This window comes from Mesocricetus auratus, unplaced genomic scaffold (genome assembly GCF_017639785.1).
Source record: "Mesocricetus auratus isolate SY011 unplaced genomic scaffold, BCM_Maur_2.0 Super-Scaffold_100013, whole genome shotgun sequence".
Taxonomy (NCBI): domain Eukaryota; kingdom Metazoa; phylum Chordata; class Mammalia; order Rodentia; family Cricetidae; genus Mesocricetus; species Mesocricetus auratus.
This window is the reverse complement of record NW_024429196.1, coordinates 74,073,907-74,093,618: the sequence shown is the minus strand read 5'-3', so window position 1 is coordinate 74,093,618 and position 19,712 is coordinate 74,073,907. Positions and strand designations below refer to the sequence as shown.

Here is a 19,712-nt window from a genome sequence, read left to right as displayed (position 1 = left end):
TCACCTCCATCTAACTAGCCTGCTCCAGGGGATGCTGGATGTGGACTAATTTGATGGTCGCTACAGTCCCTCCCCCAATTCCCCAGGGATAATATGCCTTCTCAGCTGTTCTCAAGTGGGTTGCTTCAACCGTTTTAGTGGAGGTGACCACCGCATAAGCTTCCTGGTGGTTTCCTGATCTGTCTATGAGAGTTTCCATCAACAAAGAGGGTGAGTTGGGGTCTCTGAGGGGTTGGTCTGGGAGACCTGGCTGGGGTGAACATAAGGCCTCCAGGGCCTCTGGGCAGGAGTGGAGGAGGTATCAGAGGAGGAAGGGACAGGGAAGAGGGTGCAGGGTTTAGGGCAGGCCTGGAGGCTGAAGTAATTTGGGGATTTTCTAGAAACAGTAAATGAAAGACCTGAACCCATAAGGGCCCAGGGAGGAAAAGAATGACTGATTCAGAAGGACAGAGAGATGAGTGGACTATACAGTGATCGGCAGAAGCAGGGTGAGTTTGGCCACCACCGGTTGGGCTCTCAAACATGACTGCCATCATACCTAGCTGTTTAGACAGGAAAGCAAAAGCCCAATGTGAGGGCCCAGCGTGTTGGGCTAGAACCCCTGTGACCACTCCTGCCTTTTAGTCTCTAAAGATGTGGTAGGAGCGGTGGATTCCAGGAGAGCCAGGCCAGGGGCTGTTAGGAGGGTGTCCCACAGTGAAGGTAGCTGGGTGAGTGAGGGGGGGTCTCTCTGGATGCCTGGCACAGGCGTTTGGCTGTGATGGCAAAGTTAGGGATAAATTGACAGAGGAGCCCGTCTGGCCAAAAGAATGAGAGGATCTGATCTACCGTGATCAGGGGCTGTAAGTCCCACGGGGCTCAGACTTGGTCAGAGGTGAGGGTCTTGGGCCACCGGCTGAGTTGAATGCCCAAACACACAACAGTAGGAGAGCACAGCTGAGTTGATGTTGGCTGGGCCCTGGCAGGATGGAACCGTGTGGACCTCCCTCGTTCCCTCTGCAGGAGTGTCCCGGCCTCAGGGCAGCTGCCAAGGCTTGAGTCTGGAGTGTAGCCTTGTGTTGCAGCTGAGCCTGAGGAGCAGCCACCTCCTCCCAGGCATTAAAAACCTTAAGAGCCATTTTTACCAATTCCTATATGGGGACCATCCTCAACCTTTTTAGTTCCTTTCTAATCTCTGGCGATGACCGAGAAATGAAATGGGTCCCCAGGACCACTGTTCCTGCTGGGGAGGCTGGGTCAAGCTAGGGTACATTGAATCATGATCTCTTGCAATCATTTTAGGAAAACGTCCAGATCTTTGTCAGCTCGCTGTGTAATCTCACGGAGCTTGTCCACTAGGCGGGTCTGGTCTGTATACTGGCTAGCCACTGTCTGAGCTCCTTGTGTGTGAGAGTGACAACTGGGGTGACATAAAGGTCATGCCCGGGCAGGTGACAGGCTTGGGGAAGACAATGAATTCCTTGACACAGGCAGAAGGATTAGCAGAAAAGAACCCTAACCACTTTTCCATCTGGGAGAGGCCCTGGAGGGAGAAAGGGCTGTGTGGGTTTGAACGATTCCCTTAGCTCCCGCCACTTCTCGGAGGGGCCAGAGGCTGCTGAGACCATGTGTGAGAAGCCATGGGGAGGATTCAGGTGGCCATTTGTGTGGACCAGGGCCAGAGTGCACGTTGTGGCATTGTAGAAGGGGGAGGTAGGAGGAGGGAGAGGGAGAGAAGGAAGTGGGTATGGGGGAGGAGGTTGTCCTGGATGGGGAGGGAGGGCAGGGGTGGGTGAAGGGAAGAAGGTTGGTCACTAGGTGGAGCACATAGCCTTGGAGGAGGGGAAGGGGCAGGCAGGACTAGGGGTGGGGTGGGGGAGTTGGGGGGCAGGGGGGTGGAGGGTGGGGACAGGGGTGCCAATGACTCAGGTGGCTTCATCAGGGTAGAAAGGGCTCCGAGTTCAAGTCACTAAATGAGAGGACATCTAGAAGCACCGCAACTCTAGTCAACAAGACCTGCCCTGTTGAGCACTGGCCTCAGAAGGAGGGTTGCTAGTATGGATTCCAGAGTCCCTAGACCTGCCCTGTTGAGCACTGGCCTCAGAAGGAGGGTTGCTAGTATGGATTCCAGAGTCCCTAGACCTGCCCTGTTGAGCACTGGCCTCAGAAGGAGGGTTGCTAGTATGGAATCCAGAGTCCCTGGACACGAGGGAGCTGACGGGTAATCTCAAGATCACAGCAGAAGTTAGAGTCAAGAGCGCCCATCTGGTGACCATTTAAACGGTTTATCTAGAGTGTACAAAGGAAAACCAGGGGTTTTGGGCGTATAGTGTGATAGTCCCAATTTGGATACATTTTTCAGCAGACACCCCAGGGGTGACTGAAGGTTGGGTTTAGGCCCAGCACTGCCCATTTTCAAGCCTGTGCCAGAGACTGAAGACTAGCATGAGTCATCTCACTTCTCACTGGACAACCTGGGGTTGAGCAGTGGGGGTGGGGTACCCTATGGTAGTCTCCAAACCCAAAAGTCCTTGGAACAGAGACTGTCTCTGTTCCAGAATGGAATGGGCTTGCCCTGGACTGTCCTACATATCTACAATAAGCTTTATCCTCCACCGTACCTAGGAGCAGCCATGCCCTTCCCTTCCCTTTTTCTTTTCATTCAGAAACCGTCTAAGCAATGTTTACTATGTGCCAGAAACCATAACTTCTGCATGGGGGTTAACTTTAATATTTACAGGTACTATAAGAGATAGCACCAATTATTTTCTCCAAACAATCAACACAGACACAGACAAGGGTGAACACACACACACACACACACACACACACACACACACACACACCAAGTTTACAGTGTTAGTTTGGGTTTGACACACTCCTCAAAGGTCCATCTGTTCCAGGTTAGCTTCCCAGTTGGCATTGTTGGGAAGTGGTGGAACCTACAAAATATGGGGTCTAGTTTGGAGGTCTTTCGGTCCCTGGGGACATACTACAGAAAGGGACTATGGGGCCTTCTATCCTTTTCTCTGCATTTCCTGGTCACTTCAGCAGTCCTACCCTGACACCACCAGCCCGCACTTCCACCAGCGGTCTAAGAACAGCAGTCCATCTAACCCCATACTAGAACTATTAAGTCCACCATCCAAGCAACCCCTTTTTTTTTTATTGGCCGATTAGCCTTGGGTATTTCTTAGAGTGACTGGAAGATAATACATACAAAGAATATCACTAGACAAAAAGCATGCAGTTTATGAATGGGAACGAAGGCTGGGCCCAGCTTTTCTGGCTTAGACCCCTGCTCTTGAGTATAATAAACGAGGTAAGAATAGAGCTACAGAAGCAAAATCCGATGGAGAAATATGACCAAGAGGTATCCACACAACAAACAAATAGATGTCTTAGTTAATGTTCTACTGCTGTGGAGAGACACCACGACTACAGCAACTCTTACAAAAGAAAGCATTTAATTGGAGCTCGCTTACAGTTTCAGAGGTTAGTCCATTAGTCCATTATCGTGGCAGGGAGCATGGTGGAGATGCAGGCAGACAGGGCTGGAGAAGCAGCTGAGAGTTCTACATCTGGATTCCCAGGCAGCAGAGAGAGACACTGGGCCTGACTCTGAGCATTTGAAACCTCAAAGCCCATCCCCAGTGACATACCTCCTCCAAAAGGCCACACCTTCTATTTGCCATTTCCCGATGGCAAAGCACTCAAATGTATGAATGAGCCTATGGTGACCATTCTTATCCAAACGATAATACGTTTAAAAGAAAAAAATTACAGTACCCGGCTCAGCTCTGTATTGTTCATTAATGAATCACTTTTTCTTTTGTTTTTGTTTTTTGAGACAGAGTTTCTCTGTGTAGCTTTGGAGGCTGTCCTGGAACTCCAACTGTTGACCAGGCTGGCCTCGAACTCACTGAGATGCCCTGCTCCCGCCTCCCGAGTGCTGGGGTTAAAGATGTGAGTCATCACTGTCCGGCTATGAATCACTTCTTAATCTCAAATCTGGATGTTTCTCTGTTACAAATGCCAGGTCTGATCTAGAACCCAACAAGCAAGCAAACTTCCCTGGGCATCCCGTGTGGCACTCAGCACTGAGGTCTGAAGCAGAGACTCACTCTCCAAGTTCATATCAACCCTCCTGATCATGGGACTAGTGGGGGTGGGGGTGTGTGCCTCTGTGTACAGCTGTCTCTCTGTACCTTTTGTTTTTCCTCCTCATCATCCACCATCCAAAAGATTACACGGAAAATTCCAGAAATGAACAATCCATGGCCAGGTGGTGGTGGCCCATGCCTTTAACCCCAGCACTAGGGAGGCAGGGGCAGATGAATCTTTGTTGAGTTCCAAGCCAGCCTGATCTATAGATTGAGTTCCAGGACAGGCTCTAAAGATACAGAGAAACCCTGTCTGGAGAAACCAAAACAAACAAACAACAACGAAAACCAATCCATGAGTTTTGAGTAACTTATTATAGTATTGTTATAGTTCATCTACCTTCATTGCTAGTTATCACTGTTAAACTTGTTGTGCCTAACCCGTCAATGAAATTTTACCACTGCTCTTCAAAGGGGCTGTTTCAGGTCTCCTATGGGAGTCTTTGAGCATGGTGGCTGTGAAGACAGGGGTAGTGGCCCTTGTGAGGGTCATGATGGTGGAAGACTAGCAACCACAGAACGTTGCATCATCAGGAGCTATTGACGAAGCTCAGATGAAAGGCAGCACAGCTCACAACACTCAAACCGCAGGCTTTGCACATAAATAAGAGAGAGTTTACTTTCATTCTGCATTTATTTGACATTTCATCCAGTTAAACTGAAACGACACATTGGCTCTGACATTGGCAAGACACCTCACTAATACTGATAGCTGCTAGTGAGTCACACACACAACTCTATCTCACGTTAGAGAAACATTGCCTAGTCGCCTTACAACCTTATTGCACTTCATGTGGCTTTGTCTTCAGAAAAAAAGGTGTTTTTAAAAGATCAGCAAAGATTGCCAATTTTCACTCATTTGTTCTTTTTTTTTTAAAATAAATCATGATTAAAACACGCAGTGAGTATTCCTATACAAAGGCATTAAGAGGCCCAAACTTCAAAAACCAAGTTTAAAAGAGCCCAGCTCCATTACCTCCTACGCATTCCTCACGACACCTGGGCTGACACTTTGGTGAGTCTGTCAATCTCCCAACTGGCTACTGAGTTTTCACACTCTCAGAGCTAAACATGCAGAGACAAGGGTTCCGGCCAAGAGCTGGGTGGGCGGACCTCAAGGCCTTTGGCTCCTCATGGCAATGTCTTTAGGCACCCGTGGAGCCCTGCCTTGGACTGCAGGCTCTCACCACCATTTACACAGAAGCACTGATGGCAACAAGGCTCGTTCAAGGCCAGAATGTTACAGGAAGCCACTGTATTTCAAGTGACTTGGCATTCAACTCTACAGAAGATGCCAGCAGCATGGGGGAGGGCTGAGAGCTTCAGATCCACACAGCCTTTTAGAGAAAACGGAAACAGACACAAGGTCCACCAGCCTTCCTTTATGAGGAAATGCAATCTGGACACATTATCAGGAAAAAGGATCTAGAGAAACTAGACAGTTTCTACTTTTGTTTTTTCACTTACAAATCTCTGAATTATTGGATTTACACTCAGTGTAACAAGTGGCTTGTCTATGACATGGAGCATCTACAGATTTCCAACACAACCTCAGCCACACTGAACATATAACATGTAAAGTCACTGTAGAGATGCAGACATGCCATGTTATTCCATGGTCTTAAAACAGGGTAGAATGCAACACAAGAGTCACTGTTGCTGACTTGTTCATGTATTGTGTCTTTATATGTTTCTGGGGAAAAAAGGCAACTAGGGACTGGGAATTGTTTTCACGGTTCTAAAAAATCCTAACAAACCAGCCTCACCCAGCCACACTGCACCACACTGAATATTCTCCTAAGCCTGGCATTTGTGCATTTCGGCTAATTGTCTGGTGGAAATTCATGATTATAAAGTACCTTTGAGGTCAGATTAATGACTTTATAAGAACACTAGACAAATTAAAAAGTTAATCAAGAGAATGCAGTATCACAGACACATGCTAGCTGTAGGGTGGCTTCACGCCCTACCCTGTAGCTGACTTTGGGAAGGTGTACGGAGTGTGCACCTTCTGAACCTCAAGATTTGTCGCCATCCTTTGGACTGGTCCGTTGCCAAACTGGAAACAAAGCTTCCTTAGTATTTACACTTGCATATTTAGTCTCAGACCTTTCCTGTTTTCCTAATTCATGGCCCAGACCTCTGTGGGACAGAGGTAGAAATGAAATTGGTATTTGAACAGGTAACCTTTCCAATGACTGACAACCAACGCTTATTGAGCGGGTGACTGGAGCAAATGCGCTATGCCTACCAGTGCTGTTGAAAGCTCCAGTGAGGGCTTTGAGAAAAGAGTGTCATTAAAGTCTACCAGAAGGGTATGTTTGTAAATTACAACACTATCCAAATGTCAGGCCCCTGACTGGCACTGGGTGCTATGCCAAGGGGCAGTTTGACTCTAACGCAGATCTTTAGAGGCTTTTGTAACTGGCAGTGCCCCGTCACGATGGATTTCCTCGCTGCTGTGGCTTCGGGAGGTTCACGGGCAGGAGGAGCCTTCAGGGCCCAGGAGGAGCCTTCAGGGCCTGACCTCGGCTTCACAGGCCCTTGTTAAAGTACACGCGCCGTAATTCGGGATGACTCCTTTGGATGCTGTCTCGCAACTCATCCTCCAGGCTTGTTACAGACATGGAACTGGGACAAGGCAGAGGGAACGAGGTTATCACACGGGCAAGGAGGGGGACCAGGAAGAGCAGGGAGAGGACACGGGCTCAGAGACCCAGGGCTGGTGCATGAACACACCGGGAAGTCCGCACAGGGCCACAAACGAACACTCAGTGCCCTCTGGAAAAACAATCGTCACAACAAAGACCTGGGAGAACCAAACTGCTAAGCCTGCTTACCTCTGTTGTTTCAAGCTGTAAGAGCACATGACAATGACACGCACAGACCCCCGTGACTGCAGCGCTGGGACTACGAGCAGCTACCCAAGCTAAGGGCAGAGCTGTGGTCAGGGAACCCATTCTAGGAGACGAGCACTACAGATGTGCTTGTCTGTGCCCCCAGAGAAATGAATCATGTTAAGGGTTACAGAAGCAAAGGGTGGACCAGGCAACCCGACTCCCACGAAGGCTAAAACAGTCTCAAATGTAACAGTAGGGGGCAGAAGAGAACTGGGTAGAGCCGAATGCTGCCCAGTCAGTCTCTTCTTCCTTTTAGAGGCTTCCCTGGCCCTTTACAGACCTGACTTCTTACTGCTGAAATCAAATGTCTGCACTGTGTCTCCTGCTCATTTTTAGGATCAAAGTTCACAATGATTCTGGAAAAAAAGATACACCACTTACCTCTTCTGAGGAAACAGGGCACAGCACAGGGGGGTGGCGAACACCAAACTTAAAAAACAAACAGAGCGGCAGGTCAGTAGGCTAAAGCAGTCACTGCTTGGCTTCCTGCTCTGTGTATTTTAATGGCAACCTCTTACTACCTTGCAAGTATGTACTGTTTAATCTCCAAAATGATAAACAAAAGCCCCAGGGACAAAGGGGTAACTGCAATTTACATGAGCACACCCAAAAAGCCCTGAATGTGGAGGCTCCCGTGTAGACAGTTTCCATCTTTTTAATTACTGGGGCCACAAATTCCAGGCATTCTGGGTTGGTGTCATTTTCAAAACTTTTCGCTTGTATCACCCAACCTTCCACAGGCATCAAAAAGGGCTTACAGGATTTCTGTGTTGACTACTGTGATAACCTATGATAACACCCATTGAATAAATACGTGCACAACAGAAATGAGAGCAGCTATTTTTTTAAAGGTTCATTTCCACTTACCAAAAGCCAACCAGGGTGACTTGAATCGGTGCACTCATCCATGGGAACCTCTGGATTGAGGAAAGAACAAGTGTGAATACTTCTCATGTAGCTCCTCAAGACAGTCTTTCTTCCCAACTAAACAACACCCCCATGGTATAAGGCCCAATGCAACGGGGTTAGAGAGACCCTGGGCAATGAATGAGCAAGCAGTAGCCACCGCTCCTCCAAGGGTTATTCGCCTGTGTACACGAGGTAGGGGACTAGCTAGCGAGCATTTAATTATGGTTTATCTGCTGTTAGGGAGGCAGAAGACACACAAGCTGGAAGACACATGACCTTGCACTAAATCTCTGTCTCACCAGCACTGAAAACCTGTGTGGGAAAAGCAGGCAGAGCCCGGGCTTTGTTAGGATGCAAAATGAGCAGCCCCTCTAAGGGTGGGGATGAAGACAAGCCAGGAATCCAGGACAGTGACCGAGTGGGAGGAGCCTAGCAGACACCAGCCTCCACCTGCTCGCACATGCTCTGTCATGGAGTCAGTTGCTGTCAGTAGGTTAATACTGTTTGCAGAATAAAAGATCTTTGCTAGTCATGAACGAGTAGGTTGGTCTTTGAGAAAATAAACATTGTTAGATATTTAGTTTTTAAAAAAGGAAAATACACAACATAAGACACAGGGTTATCTCAGTAAGACCGCAGAAATTTCTGCAACTGCGTTGTGAGCTGGTTGGGATGTAATCAGCCACTCAGTTCTGAGTCACACAAGCTGTCACAAGATAACGTGCAGAGAAGGCATACCCTGGTGCCTAAGGAGACTTCTTTGCTGAAAGGGACCATCGGGAGGTTCAACATGGAGGGAGGAAAAGAGGGAATGAAGAGGAAGGGGAAAACGTCACCAGAATGAAACCAACCCACAGAGGCTATGCTGCGGCAGTGGCTTAACCTAAAAGACTGAAAGAGGAAGCTAATGTCATGTGCCACTTGATGACAGGATATGCTCTGAAAATGCATCCTTGGGCCAGGCTGGCTGAGTACCCACTAGTGTACATTCTAAATCCAGCTCACTGGGCTCTATGGTTTCAATATGCAGACTCCTCCACCTCTACACAAATAACTGGCTGGGCTGTTTAATGAGGAATTCTCACAGGGAGACTGTCGGTGGCCATGTCAGAGAGTCAGCAACGGAGCTTGTGGACTACAGCCCGGTGGACAGCAAAGTGACCCTGGGGAGGCCCTGGGAGGCAAAACTGTCTCCAGGATGCTCCCTGCGTCTGCTTTGCTTCCCCCTGCTGGATGCTGCCGTGTCCGGCTGTGTTTGCCATGGTGTGAACACTGTATGAAAGGACCCCACTGTATCCAGGATAGTGTGGTCGTTGTTTGGGAAAATCCCACTCCTCGCTGGCAGAGTACTTTCAGATCGTAATGAAGATGATTTTAATAAGAGCAATGACGATTAGTTAGATCTATGGACTTTCTGAGTTAGCCTAATAGATACAGATGGTTAGGACAGTTAGTAAAGATGATTAGGGACATGGTTTGTGGAAGACTGGGGCTCAGCCAGGACTGAAAACTGCTTATCTCAGGCATCCAGCAAGGGGCTCAAGAGTACATACGGTCTGTGAATAAGTGGAGAATTTCACATTTAGGTCCATTAACAAACAACCCTGAATAGCTACCAAGTGCACACTGCAGTCTGTTATTAGAGAAACAGGACAGATTCAGAATTAAAATAGTCCCAAGACTAACTAAGGACCTTAATTTATCAGTTTTATTCCCAATGAAAGTGCAGGCAGCTTGAAGAGTATGAGGCCTAATTTTCAAGACAACTGTTCAAGGACACACTGTATTTTAGGCAGTGAACTTTCAGTTAGCTGCAGGGGTTTTCATGAGTCACCTGCCCATAGCTGGTGTGTTTTCCCAACCCTCCACTTGGAAAAAGATAAGATGCGGGGGAGGATGAGTCATGCTGAATGTTCTCCAAGTGCCATTGTTTAAAAGCTGGGAATGTTCGATAGGTTCCATGTTTGTGGAGGAGTTTGGTTATCACTGAAAAAAATCTGCATTTCCAAAAATGATGAGAAAACACTTCAGGTTCCAAATAAGAACATTGGTGTATTCTTCCCCAGTATAATGTTTGAATAATGGTCATACTATCGTAGTAATATATTATTTATGATTTATTAAAGCTTGACTGAGGATTTAGAAAGCAAAGTCAGTCATAAGCCATGGAAGCCAGGCATACACCCTTAATCCCAGCAGCCAGAAGCTAGGAGGTGGTGGCACACATCTTTAATCCTATGACTCAGAATTAAGAGGTCAATGGATCTCTGTGAGTCCAAGGCCACCCAGATGCACACAGGAGTGAATCAGTCTAAAAGAATTACAGCTCACACCTTTAATCCCAATGTTAGGGAAGTGTGTAAGACAGAAGCATGGTCTCAGTATGAGGCACTCCTTCTCCAGTCACACTGAGGAGAAGCAGCAGTTTGAGACTTGGTCAAGAGCTCCTGCGTGGATCAGCCCTTTCCACCCCAGCTACAGGTGAGAGCTAGTGGCCGGCTGTTTTGCTTTACTGACCTTCAGCTTGACGCTTGATTCCAATATCAGTCTCTGGGTCACTTGTCTTTTGTGTTACACACTATCAAACAAGCCCCAAGTGCAAAGATAACATATAAGTGGAACTCAACCCTTGAACTTGGGAGTGTGAGTACAAATGGGTCCTTCAAGAGCACTGAAACCTTGACTGTTCCAAAGCAACATGTTCCTCGAAACGGGAAGGGATGCAGCAGTTACAACCAGACTCCTGGCAGCTAGGGAGACTCTGGGAATGAGCCTGGACTATTGTGGCCATGCCTCCCCACCTCGCCACCAGGATGCTAAAGCCAGGACCCCTTTGGGGTTGTGATGGAGGGCTTCTGAGTGAAGAGAAAGTAAGAAGGCATTCTTCCAAATTGGAAACGAGCCATGCTGCAAACTCTCTAAGTTAAGATGGGTAGAAAGCAGTGAGGAGTCAGTGGGTGAAGATGCCTGCTGTGTAATCCTGGCAACCTGAGTTCAACCCCAGGTAGAGACAGAAAGATGGAAAGAGAAGCAACCCCACAAAGTTGTCCTCTGACCTCCACGTGTGTGCTGTGGCATGTGTTCCCGCCCCCACATATACACACACGACAATAATAGGTTTTCAAATTAAAAAGCGATGGGATGGAGTAAGCCCGTGACATGCCTGTCTTTTTAAGTATGTAGAAGTCTAGGACAGTGTGGCTACAGTGGCCACAATGCTTGTTTCATCCAGTCTCTTTCATGTAAGAAAATGCCAGGATGTACACACAGGAATTTCCATCTATCACAGCTGGAAAAATGTGCAATATGACTAACTCGGCCCTCGGTCCAGTATCCGCCATGGTGAGATGAAAGTTACCATAGTAACCATTCCAACACGGAGACCCCAGGAGTTCAAAGGCAGGAGAAATAGAACACTAAGGAACTGACTTGATGGTCTCAGGTCCCCCCATGGCCACTTGTCTTCCATCAGTGAGATGCAAACTTTCTTGTATGGCTGATGCAATCCCAAGCCATGATCAAGATGCATACCGGCAGCCCTGTGTGCCCTGAGTGATGTCTTTCCTAAAACGACGACATCCTCAACCCCTGCGCCACCATCAAGCTGCACTGTTTGTTTGTAGAGTCGTCCACTCAGTATGTTTGGACTGGGGGTGATCCTACATAACTGAAGCACCAGGGGTTTACAGTGGCAGCAGGGTTACTGCTAACTGGGCGTGGGGTGATACCAGGAAAGCTTGCATGGAGTGATGCTGCTACTGAAGGGGGACTGCAAACTGTTTCCATAGCAACCTATAAAACCTTGAGGACCACGATCTGTGGGGCAAAGGACCAACATTTACTACTCATTCTTTTCCCTTGCAAAAGCGGTTACTTTTATGCCAGAAAATGAACACAGAAGATAACAATATTCAACACTAGAAATCTAGCCTCACTTAAAAAAAAGGACGTATTTTATTATTTTTAGTTATGTGTGTGAGTGCTTGTGTGTGTCTGTGTATGGGTGTATGTACTTGTGTGTGTGTGTGTGGGTGTGTTTACTTGTGTGTGTGTGTGGGGGGTGTGTACTTGTGTGTGTCTGTGTGTATGTATTTGTGTATGTGTCTGTGTATGGGTGTGTGTACTTGTGTATGTGTGTGAGTGCTCGTGTGTGTCTGTGTGTACTTGTGTGTGCATCTGTGTCTGTGCGTCTGTGTCTGTGTGTGTACTTGTGTGTGTATGTGTGTGAGTGCGCGTGTGTGTCTGTGTGTACTTGTGTGTGCATCTGTGTCTGTGCGTCTGTGTCTGTGTGTGTACTTGTGTGTGTATGTGTGTGAGTGCGCGTGTGTGTCTGTGTGTGGGTGTGTACTTGTGTGTCTGTGTGTACTTGTGTGTGTATGTGTGTGAGTGCTCGTGTGTGTGTGTCTGTGTATGGGTGTATGTACCTGAGTACAGATGCCCCATGATGTCGGAAGAGGGCACTGCATCTCCGGAGGCAGGAGCTCCAGGACATGTGTGCTCAGGAGAGGGATGTGAGCCCTCAGAAAGAACAGGGCATCCTCTTGACCAGCAAGCCACCTCCCCAGCCCTGGTCTTACTTTTAAAGGCCAGTACCCGCTGGCCTTTGTCAGGAGGGGGTCGTTATTTAATATGTTCTTCAATTCTCTTATTTTCAGTTATCTATGCCAGGGCCTTAAGAGAGGACTAAGCAGGTGAAAAGGCTGATGGGTCAACCTAGGCCCTGCATGCAGATAATAAAGATCTGGAGCTTGCCCAGCCCAGGAGCCAGCCAACAACAGCTCAGGACACTAACTCAGTGTCTGTTGTGCGGATCCCTCGGAAGGACCCCTCACTACCCCACTGTTCCCAAGTCTTATGTCCCTGAGCTCAATTCATGTTGTAGGCTTTCCCCGTCAGGGGTTGAATCTGTTCCCCTAAGTCAAGCAGAGGCTGACAGATGAGGGCACATGGGTTTGTTTTCAGATTATTCAAAAACCACAGAGATTGGTGTTGGCAAACTGCGTATCATCTATATGCATATGGTCTCTACAATTTCTGTCTATAAACTAGCAGTTTATAGATAGAAGTCTTGTGTCAGTTATATATAAACTATCAAAGGTAACATTTCCTAAACTTTGTACTAGAAAAAGACTTCAGTAAAATCATTTCATGTATCTTCAAAATAACAATTGCAGTAGGTTAAATGTCAAGAGGGGGCAAATTTCATTGTGTTCGAGGTGCAGCCTCCCCTTACCCAAGACCCCACGTGGCTGCCGGGAACCTTGGACAGTACCAAGTCTGGCGTGTACTCTGCTCTGCCTATACACCCCTTCCTATGACCATGCTTAACATAAATCAGGGACACTTAGGAACTGACAGTCACTGATAACACAGTTGTTAGTTACAAGAATTATTACTATACAGTATAGTGAAACTGCCAGCATCACGACCTGCCCTTTGGGGCCATTATTACATAAAATAAGGGATGCTTAGAAACAGGTACTAAGGAACGGTGACAGCTGGCATGATAGGTGAGGTGACTGCTGAGTGACTAAAGGCCAGTAATGTGAACAGTGTGGACACCATGGACAAAGGCTGCTTCACAATCTAGACAGGAGGGAGAACGCGGTTCAGAGAGACTCACAATTGAAAACATGTGTGTGCTGCTGTGTGTGGAGATTTTCCAATTCACATTTGTGGGCTGTGGGTGACCCCAAGTGACCAAGACCCCAGAGGTCCACTGCTAGGTCGACAGGTTTGCTGCTTAAACATCAGCTTCTGTTTTTGCCTCTTGCTAACTTGTCCTCCAGTGTGAGGTCTTGGCGTTTCTCTGACAATGCTCCAAGAGCAAAGAGACATTTTGTCATTACACAGTGACTCTACTGCACACTGCCACGTTAGAGTGGCAGAGCCTGGATGCTTCAGAAAGTATAGGTTGGGGCTTTTACTCCTCTATTTTAACTTACTTTTAACTTTTTTAACTTACTCAGAAGTTCCGAGGGCACGGCCAGGAGCTCCTGTCCCTTACGGGGGCCCAGTGAGGTGCTCATGCTGTTTATTCGCAGCATATTTTCTTGGCTTACACAGTGTGCATGACGTGTCCACTCAGCACACGGACTTACGAGTACACACCATCATCTCAGCGCGGAATCATCTGGTCTGGGGCAGCATCCTTTCTCTGAAGTTTTATGTACAACACTCCCTTGCTTTCACAGTTCTGTTTTTAAGACTCAGAGGGTCGACCCCAATGGAGCTGCCATGTTCACGGTGCATCTACTACTCCAGGAGGCCTGGGGCCTCTGCCCCACCCTCCTCCTGGTACGGAAGAGCCACCTTATCCCACTGTATCTCAACTGGGCTAATCCTGGAACGTACACAACACAACCTGGAGGGCGCAGAGATGGCACACAGCAGTGCACACTTCCTTATGGCATATTTCCAGGCCTTCGGGGGAAACAGGTGACCGATTAATGAACTTTTAGATATGATTACCAAAGAGAAATACTAGAGTCAAGGCAACACGAAGCTACCATTCTAGATCTTTCCATTCCGGGTATTATAGACAACTTCCCACAATCCACAGCCATTGCCATCTTCTCACTTTGACCCAGCTGGGCATGCCACAGGTGTCTGCGTGGACAGCCCCATTCATTGCCTCACCACAGCGGAAGTCTTCATGTACAAAAACCCTCTCAACTATCTGATGTTTCCAGAGACATCTTTGTATTTCCCGAACTGTCCAAGGGAAACTGACCTGCAGGTTGTCAACTCACTAATGTGAAGTCTGAAGAGCAGTGCAAAGGATTCACAGCCAGGTGTGGTGGCGTACACCTTTAACCCCAGCATTCTAGGAGGCAGAGGCAGGTGGGTCTCTGTGAGTTCAAGGCCAGCCTGGCCTACAGAGTGAGTTCCAGGACAATGAGCACTATGTAGAGAGACCCAGTCTCAAAAAACAAAGACAGAAAAGGACTCACAAAATGACAACAGAATGGGTCTTACCTTCAGAAAGGCTTTCTTTTCCAATGTGTTCATGATAAACGGAGGGATGGCTGTAAGAAAGACAGGCCACTTAAATCGTCACATAACGCCTGTTTCCAACTGTGTTTCCTCTAAGAAGCTGATAAAAAGCCATGTCCCTTTTAGGCTATTTCTACGTTGGCAGAGCGAAAGACTCCAACCAAAGCAAATGAAGGACTGAAGCTGAGTGGAAACTGGGGTGCAACACTGCTTTCAGGCAGTCTGGAAATCAGGGCTCAGATGTGTTGGGGGCTCCATAGCCTTCTCTTTGCAGTGACAAGCATGCTGGTTCCTAGGTACCTTCACAGATCACACTGGCCTCCAACCAGAGTATAGGCGGGTCCCTAGGGCCAATCAGATAATGCTGATCCCCCCAGTTAGCTGAAATGCAGCATGATCATTGCTGTCTCTCAGTATCTACTGGGGACTGGATCCAGGACTCCTGTGGTTACAAAGTACATGGATGCCCAGCCTTCAGAGTCGCTGTCATCTTTAGGTGAATTGTAGCTTATAATACGACATAAACAATGTGCAAACAGTTAGGCTCTGTTGTGGAGGGAATACCAAGAAGAAAGCCTGAACGTGTTTAATACACACGTCTTCCTTTTTGATGCTGGTTGCCTCTGGATGCCGAGCTGCGCGCACACAGCGTCAACTGCAGAATGAATGTTCCTTAGTTTTCCTTTATGCACCTTTCTTTAACTTTCATTGCTCATTCAAGCTAGCTCATAGCATCACGTGACAATTGGCAGCAGCAGCTGACAGACATGCTTCATTTGAGAGGACCTTGTAATAGCCAAGTGCTGTTTACACTCAGCTTAGGTGAAGAAATTCAAGAACATGAATTTCTGGGTTTCTTTCTTTGTTTTCCCTACAGAGAATGCTGTCACTCACAGGTCGTTTGATTTCTGAGTGTCTAAGAGCCTTCTCCAGGCGACCCCGAGCAGCCCGATGGGTAGACAGGAGATTCTCAAAGGGTCCTGATATGACACAGATGTGCTTTCTGCTCATGCTGACCCCACACTACATAAATAACAGAGTAGTTGCCTGATTTCCTAATAGCTGCCCTCAGCATTACCACAGTCCCATGTTCCAGAGGGAACTTCAGGAGAAAGTTCTTATCTCCATGGACTTAGAATCATCTTAAGATTTACAGTCCACGCCCTACTCCATTCACTGTCATTGCCTCTGCTGCATCACTCTGGTCCAACTAGCCATGGCTTGCTGCCCACGGTCCCGAAGAAGCCCTGAGCTGCACCCTTTCATCCAGTCTCACAGAGCACCCGTATCACACAGTTACTGTTTGTGGTGCTCTATTTCACAGACTAAAAGTCAGAGCCTGGGATGCCCAAGTAGCCGACTCCAGTCTTTGAGGCCCCTTTAAATCCTTTCTGCCTCTCCTCCTTTGCAGAATGCCCCCTTCAAAAGGAAGCTCCTGCCCCTCTGCTGATGCCCACTCTGGCTCAGATTCAGCCCTGCTAAGGAGCCCCTCCCATCCTTATCTCTACCCAGCCCTTGCCTGGCGGATGCTTCTTCCATTTCACATACAGGCTAAGCATCCCTAATCAACAAAACCTCTGCTCAGGGAGTCTGGAGAGGTGGCTCAGCAGTTAAGAGCACTGGCTGCTCTCCCAGAGGACCAGGGTTCAATTCCCAGCACCCACATGGCAGCTCACAACCATCTGCAATCCAGCTCAAAGTGATTTGACACCCTCATACAGACATAAATGCAGGAAATCACCAATGCAAATAAAATAAAAATAAATAAAACATAAAAAACCCACCTCAGCTCTGAAATGTTCTAAGATCAGAAACTTGTTGAGAACCAAACGATTTCCCAAGTGAAACTGTCACCTCTCTCAACTCACATGCGTTGAGCCAAGATGTATACCTACCATATGCAACATTTGTTGCATGTATGAAATCATTAGCAATATTGCATAAAATTACTTTTAGGCCACATGAACAAGATGTATGTGGATAGTAAATAAACTTCAAATTTAGCTTTCAGCCTCCTGAGAGTTAGCTCATTTTATATTTAAGTAAATGTTCTAAAATCCAAACAAGTCCTAAACCTGGACCACTTCTGAAAGTCCCCAAGCATTATGGTAAAGGATGTCCATTTGTAGCACGTAGTATCCACTTGTTCAGCCGCAGGCTCCGCCATCAGAAGGTAGTTTTCACAAAGGGGAGTACTGTGTACCGTTTTGTTTACTGATACATAAAAGCTTGGCAGGACCTCCAAGCTCACTCACCCATGCCGGGGGCTGCCATGAGGATCCTGGAGATGACCACCTGTGTGATGGCTTGCTTTGCAGCATTGGTTGACTCTCCCAAGCGGGTGCCATTTTCATCAGTGACAGGAATGCCGACTTTGAGTTCCCTGAAGGGCAGAACACACGCAGAGGGGTTCACAGATCGCTCCAGGCAGCATCCTGAAGGAGGACTCTGTTGAGAAAGATCAAGTGCCTCCTTCATCCAGTTTCCCACTCAAGTGTCACTTTTGGCACTGATAAGTCTATTTTTAAATGCCATGAACAGGTTCAAGCCTCCTGTGACAGACAAGGGAAAATAGCAGAGGGCTCTTTCTTCAGAAGGATGTACTTTCCATAATGGTATGATTTGAGGGGTGGATAGGCGAGCTTAAGGGTGAGGTTAATTTATGGGCTCATGTACAAACCTGAACAACCTTCTAGATCAAAGACAGATACAGTACATAGCGTTATTGAGTATCACACGTATCGACAGCCATCACAACATAGCCTTGCTGGACATTCGTTAGCTACACACGATTCCTAACACTGGGAGCCCAACCTCTGCTACTGCCCTGTTCTTTTGTTATCCGTCCAAGGTGCTGATTCTTTCTTCTCCTTTAAGAGAGCTTTAAGAAATATTTTTAAAGTAAATAGTAAAATCATCTTAAGCCCCATAAGAAAATTCCAAGGGGAAAACCAAGAAACTCCTTGGCTTTCTCCATCTCTGGTCTCAATCGTACCGATTTTTCTTCTGTGCAGATGGTGCAGGCCAGAGGCACACCTTTGAAGCAGGAAGACTATGCATTCTAAGCTGTAGGAACCCGACGGGCTTGCCCTTACCACCCCACTCCACTCCACAGTATGTTGAAGCAAATCTCAGACTTCACATAATTTCATCTACACCATGAGAAACTCCCCTATCAAGCACAAGTCCCCACCCAGTGTACGTGCTCATCTTACCTTTGCCTCATTAGCGGGATATTAATGCAGTTAGCAGCAGCTACCGCAGCAAAGGGGACAAATCGTCCTATCAGTGGTGAGACACGCTGTAGAAAAGATAATTCCACAAGAAGCATCATCTTGTATTTCCCGGACGGCTGAACAGAAATTCTTAAGTTCTCCTAAAATACCGCCACCCCTGCCGCATAGAGCCAGGCGCAGGGACCTCAAACTTGTTGCTTAGAGGTATTTCTAAATCTCTGGCAACGACATGCTGAGACAATGCACCATCTAGGACACTTTGATAGCTTAGTTCGCGTGGCTGGAAGCAGGTCCCATGTCCCAGAGCTCTGATTTCAGGGCCAGCTCTTCTACCTCTTCAGGTCTCCCCCTCCCCAAGTCTCAGGAGGGTCTTCAGAGAGAGGCATTTAGAACTTAATGCATAGAGCCAGGAGGAGACCAGTCTTGGCTGACGCTATTAGGTACAACCCTTCCCCAACCCACTAGAAGGTAAAATTAAAATACGCAGCTGAAGATGACCGCAAGAAAGCCAAGCGGCTGAAGCTCTTTCGAGAAGTAACAGAGGCGCCCAGAGTGACGGGTGAGAACAAGTTATGATGCTCTGCCGTGGAAATAAACGAATTACCTTGGTTAAGGCATTGAGCCCCAGGGCTGTCGCCACGGCACCGGTTGTTGCAGAGACATAAGCCGTACCCAGCTCACTGCAAACAATAAGGACACCATGTAAATGATGGATGTACGCCAGGGATCACGAACACAGGGTCTGAAGAAACCGAGGAGGCAGAAGTGTAGAGTCTGCAGGGCAGACAGCAATGGGGAGTCTGCAGGGCAGCTCGGGGGCCACTACATCAGTGTGGGAATCCAGAGGGAAGGCAAACACATCCCTAAGAACAGGTGACAACTCCAGACAGACAGGCACGCAGGAGGGGTGAGTGTGTAGAAAGCTCAGACAGAGGAAAGCTTGGGACTAAGTGTTTGGGGCACATTTGCACAAGTCAGAACGGTCACTCCAAATGTTAGCGTGCACACAGGGAGCTAAGTGCAGCAGGACCATCTTAGAGGTTATTTCACTGTAAAAACAGTCCAGCTGAGCCGGAAGACATTCTGCTAAATGTGAGAAACACCACTGGGGGGGTGCGGGGTGGTTTTGCCGTCCTGTGCTCCATTTGATGACAGCAGACTACTGGGCATCAAAGGCCATTTTTAAAGATAAACAGGAAAACGACTTCTGCTCAAGTGTTGCACAAATTATATCTATAATCTTAGTTAATCTCAGCTTGGCAAATGTACATATACACACACACATATATACATTATATATATTTAAACACACATATACAATATATATGCAATGTACACACACACACATTCTAAAACAGGGGACAAACTCGTAAGTTCGTTGCTTTTTTTGGATTCCAGCAATGAGGTGCTTTTATAGTAAAGTGACTACAAGGGCCACACCACCTCGAAGCCCCTTCTGCTTTGAGGCTGGTGGCTTTGACTCACGTAGCTCCAAGGGGAGCGGAGGAGGGCCTGAGGGCTGCCTGGCA

General features: G+C 47.6%; 1 protein-coding gene across 2 annotated transcripts in view; it reads right to left on the bottom strand.

The window, feature by feature from the left end:
* Positions 1-4,757: 4,757 nt before the first annotated feature.
* The window catches only part of Sfxn1 (sideroflexin 1), a 37,998-nt gene continuing 23,043 nt past the window's right edge, over positions 4,758-19,712 (bottom strand). Inside the window, exons 5-12 of one of the 2 annotated variants that reach the window (XM_040755990.1) lie at positions 18,788-18,863; positions 18,163-18,248; positions 17,203-17,330; positions 14,930-14,979; positions 8,690-8,714; positions 7,910-7,959; positions 7,424-7,471; positions 4,758-6,773 (exon numbers count right to left, since the gene is read on the bottom strand). In XM_040755990.1, the coding sequence (XP_040611924.1) occupies positions 6,744-6,773; positions 7,424-7,471; positions 7,910-7,959; positions 8,690-8,714; positions 14,930-14,979; positions 17,203-17,330; positions 18,163-18,248; positions 18,788-18,863 (493 nt within the window). In that variant the 3' untranslated portion in view covers positions 4,758-6,743. The remainder of the gene's footprint in view (positions 6,774-7,423; positions 7,472-7,909; positions 7,960-8,689; positions 8,715-14,929; positions 14,980-17,202; positions 17,331-18,162; positions 18,249-18,787; positions 18,864-19,712) is intronic. The other variant, XM_005078332.4, reaches the window with a different exon arrangement.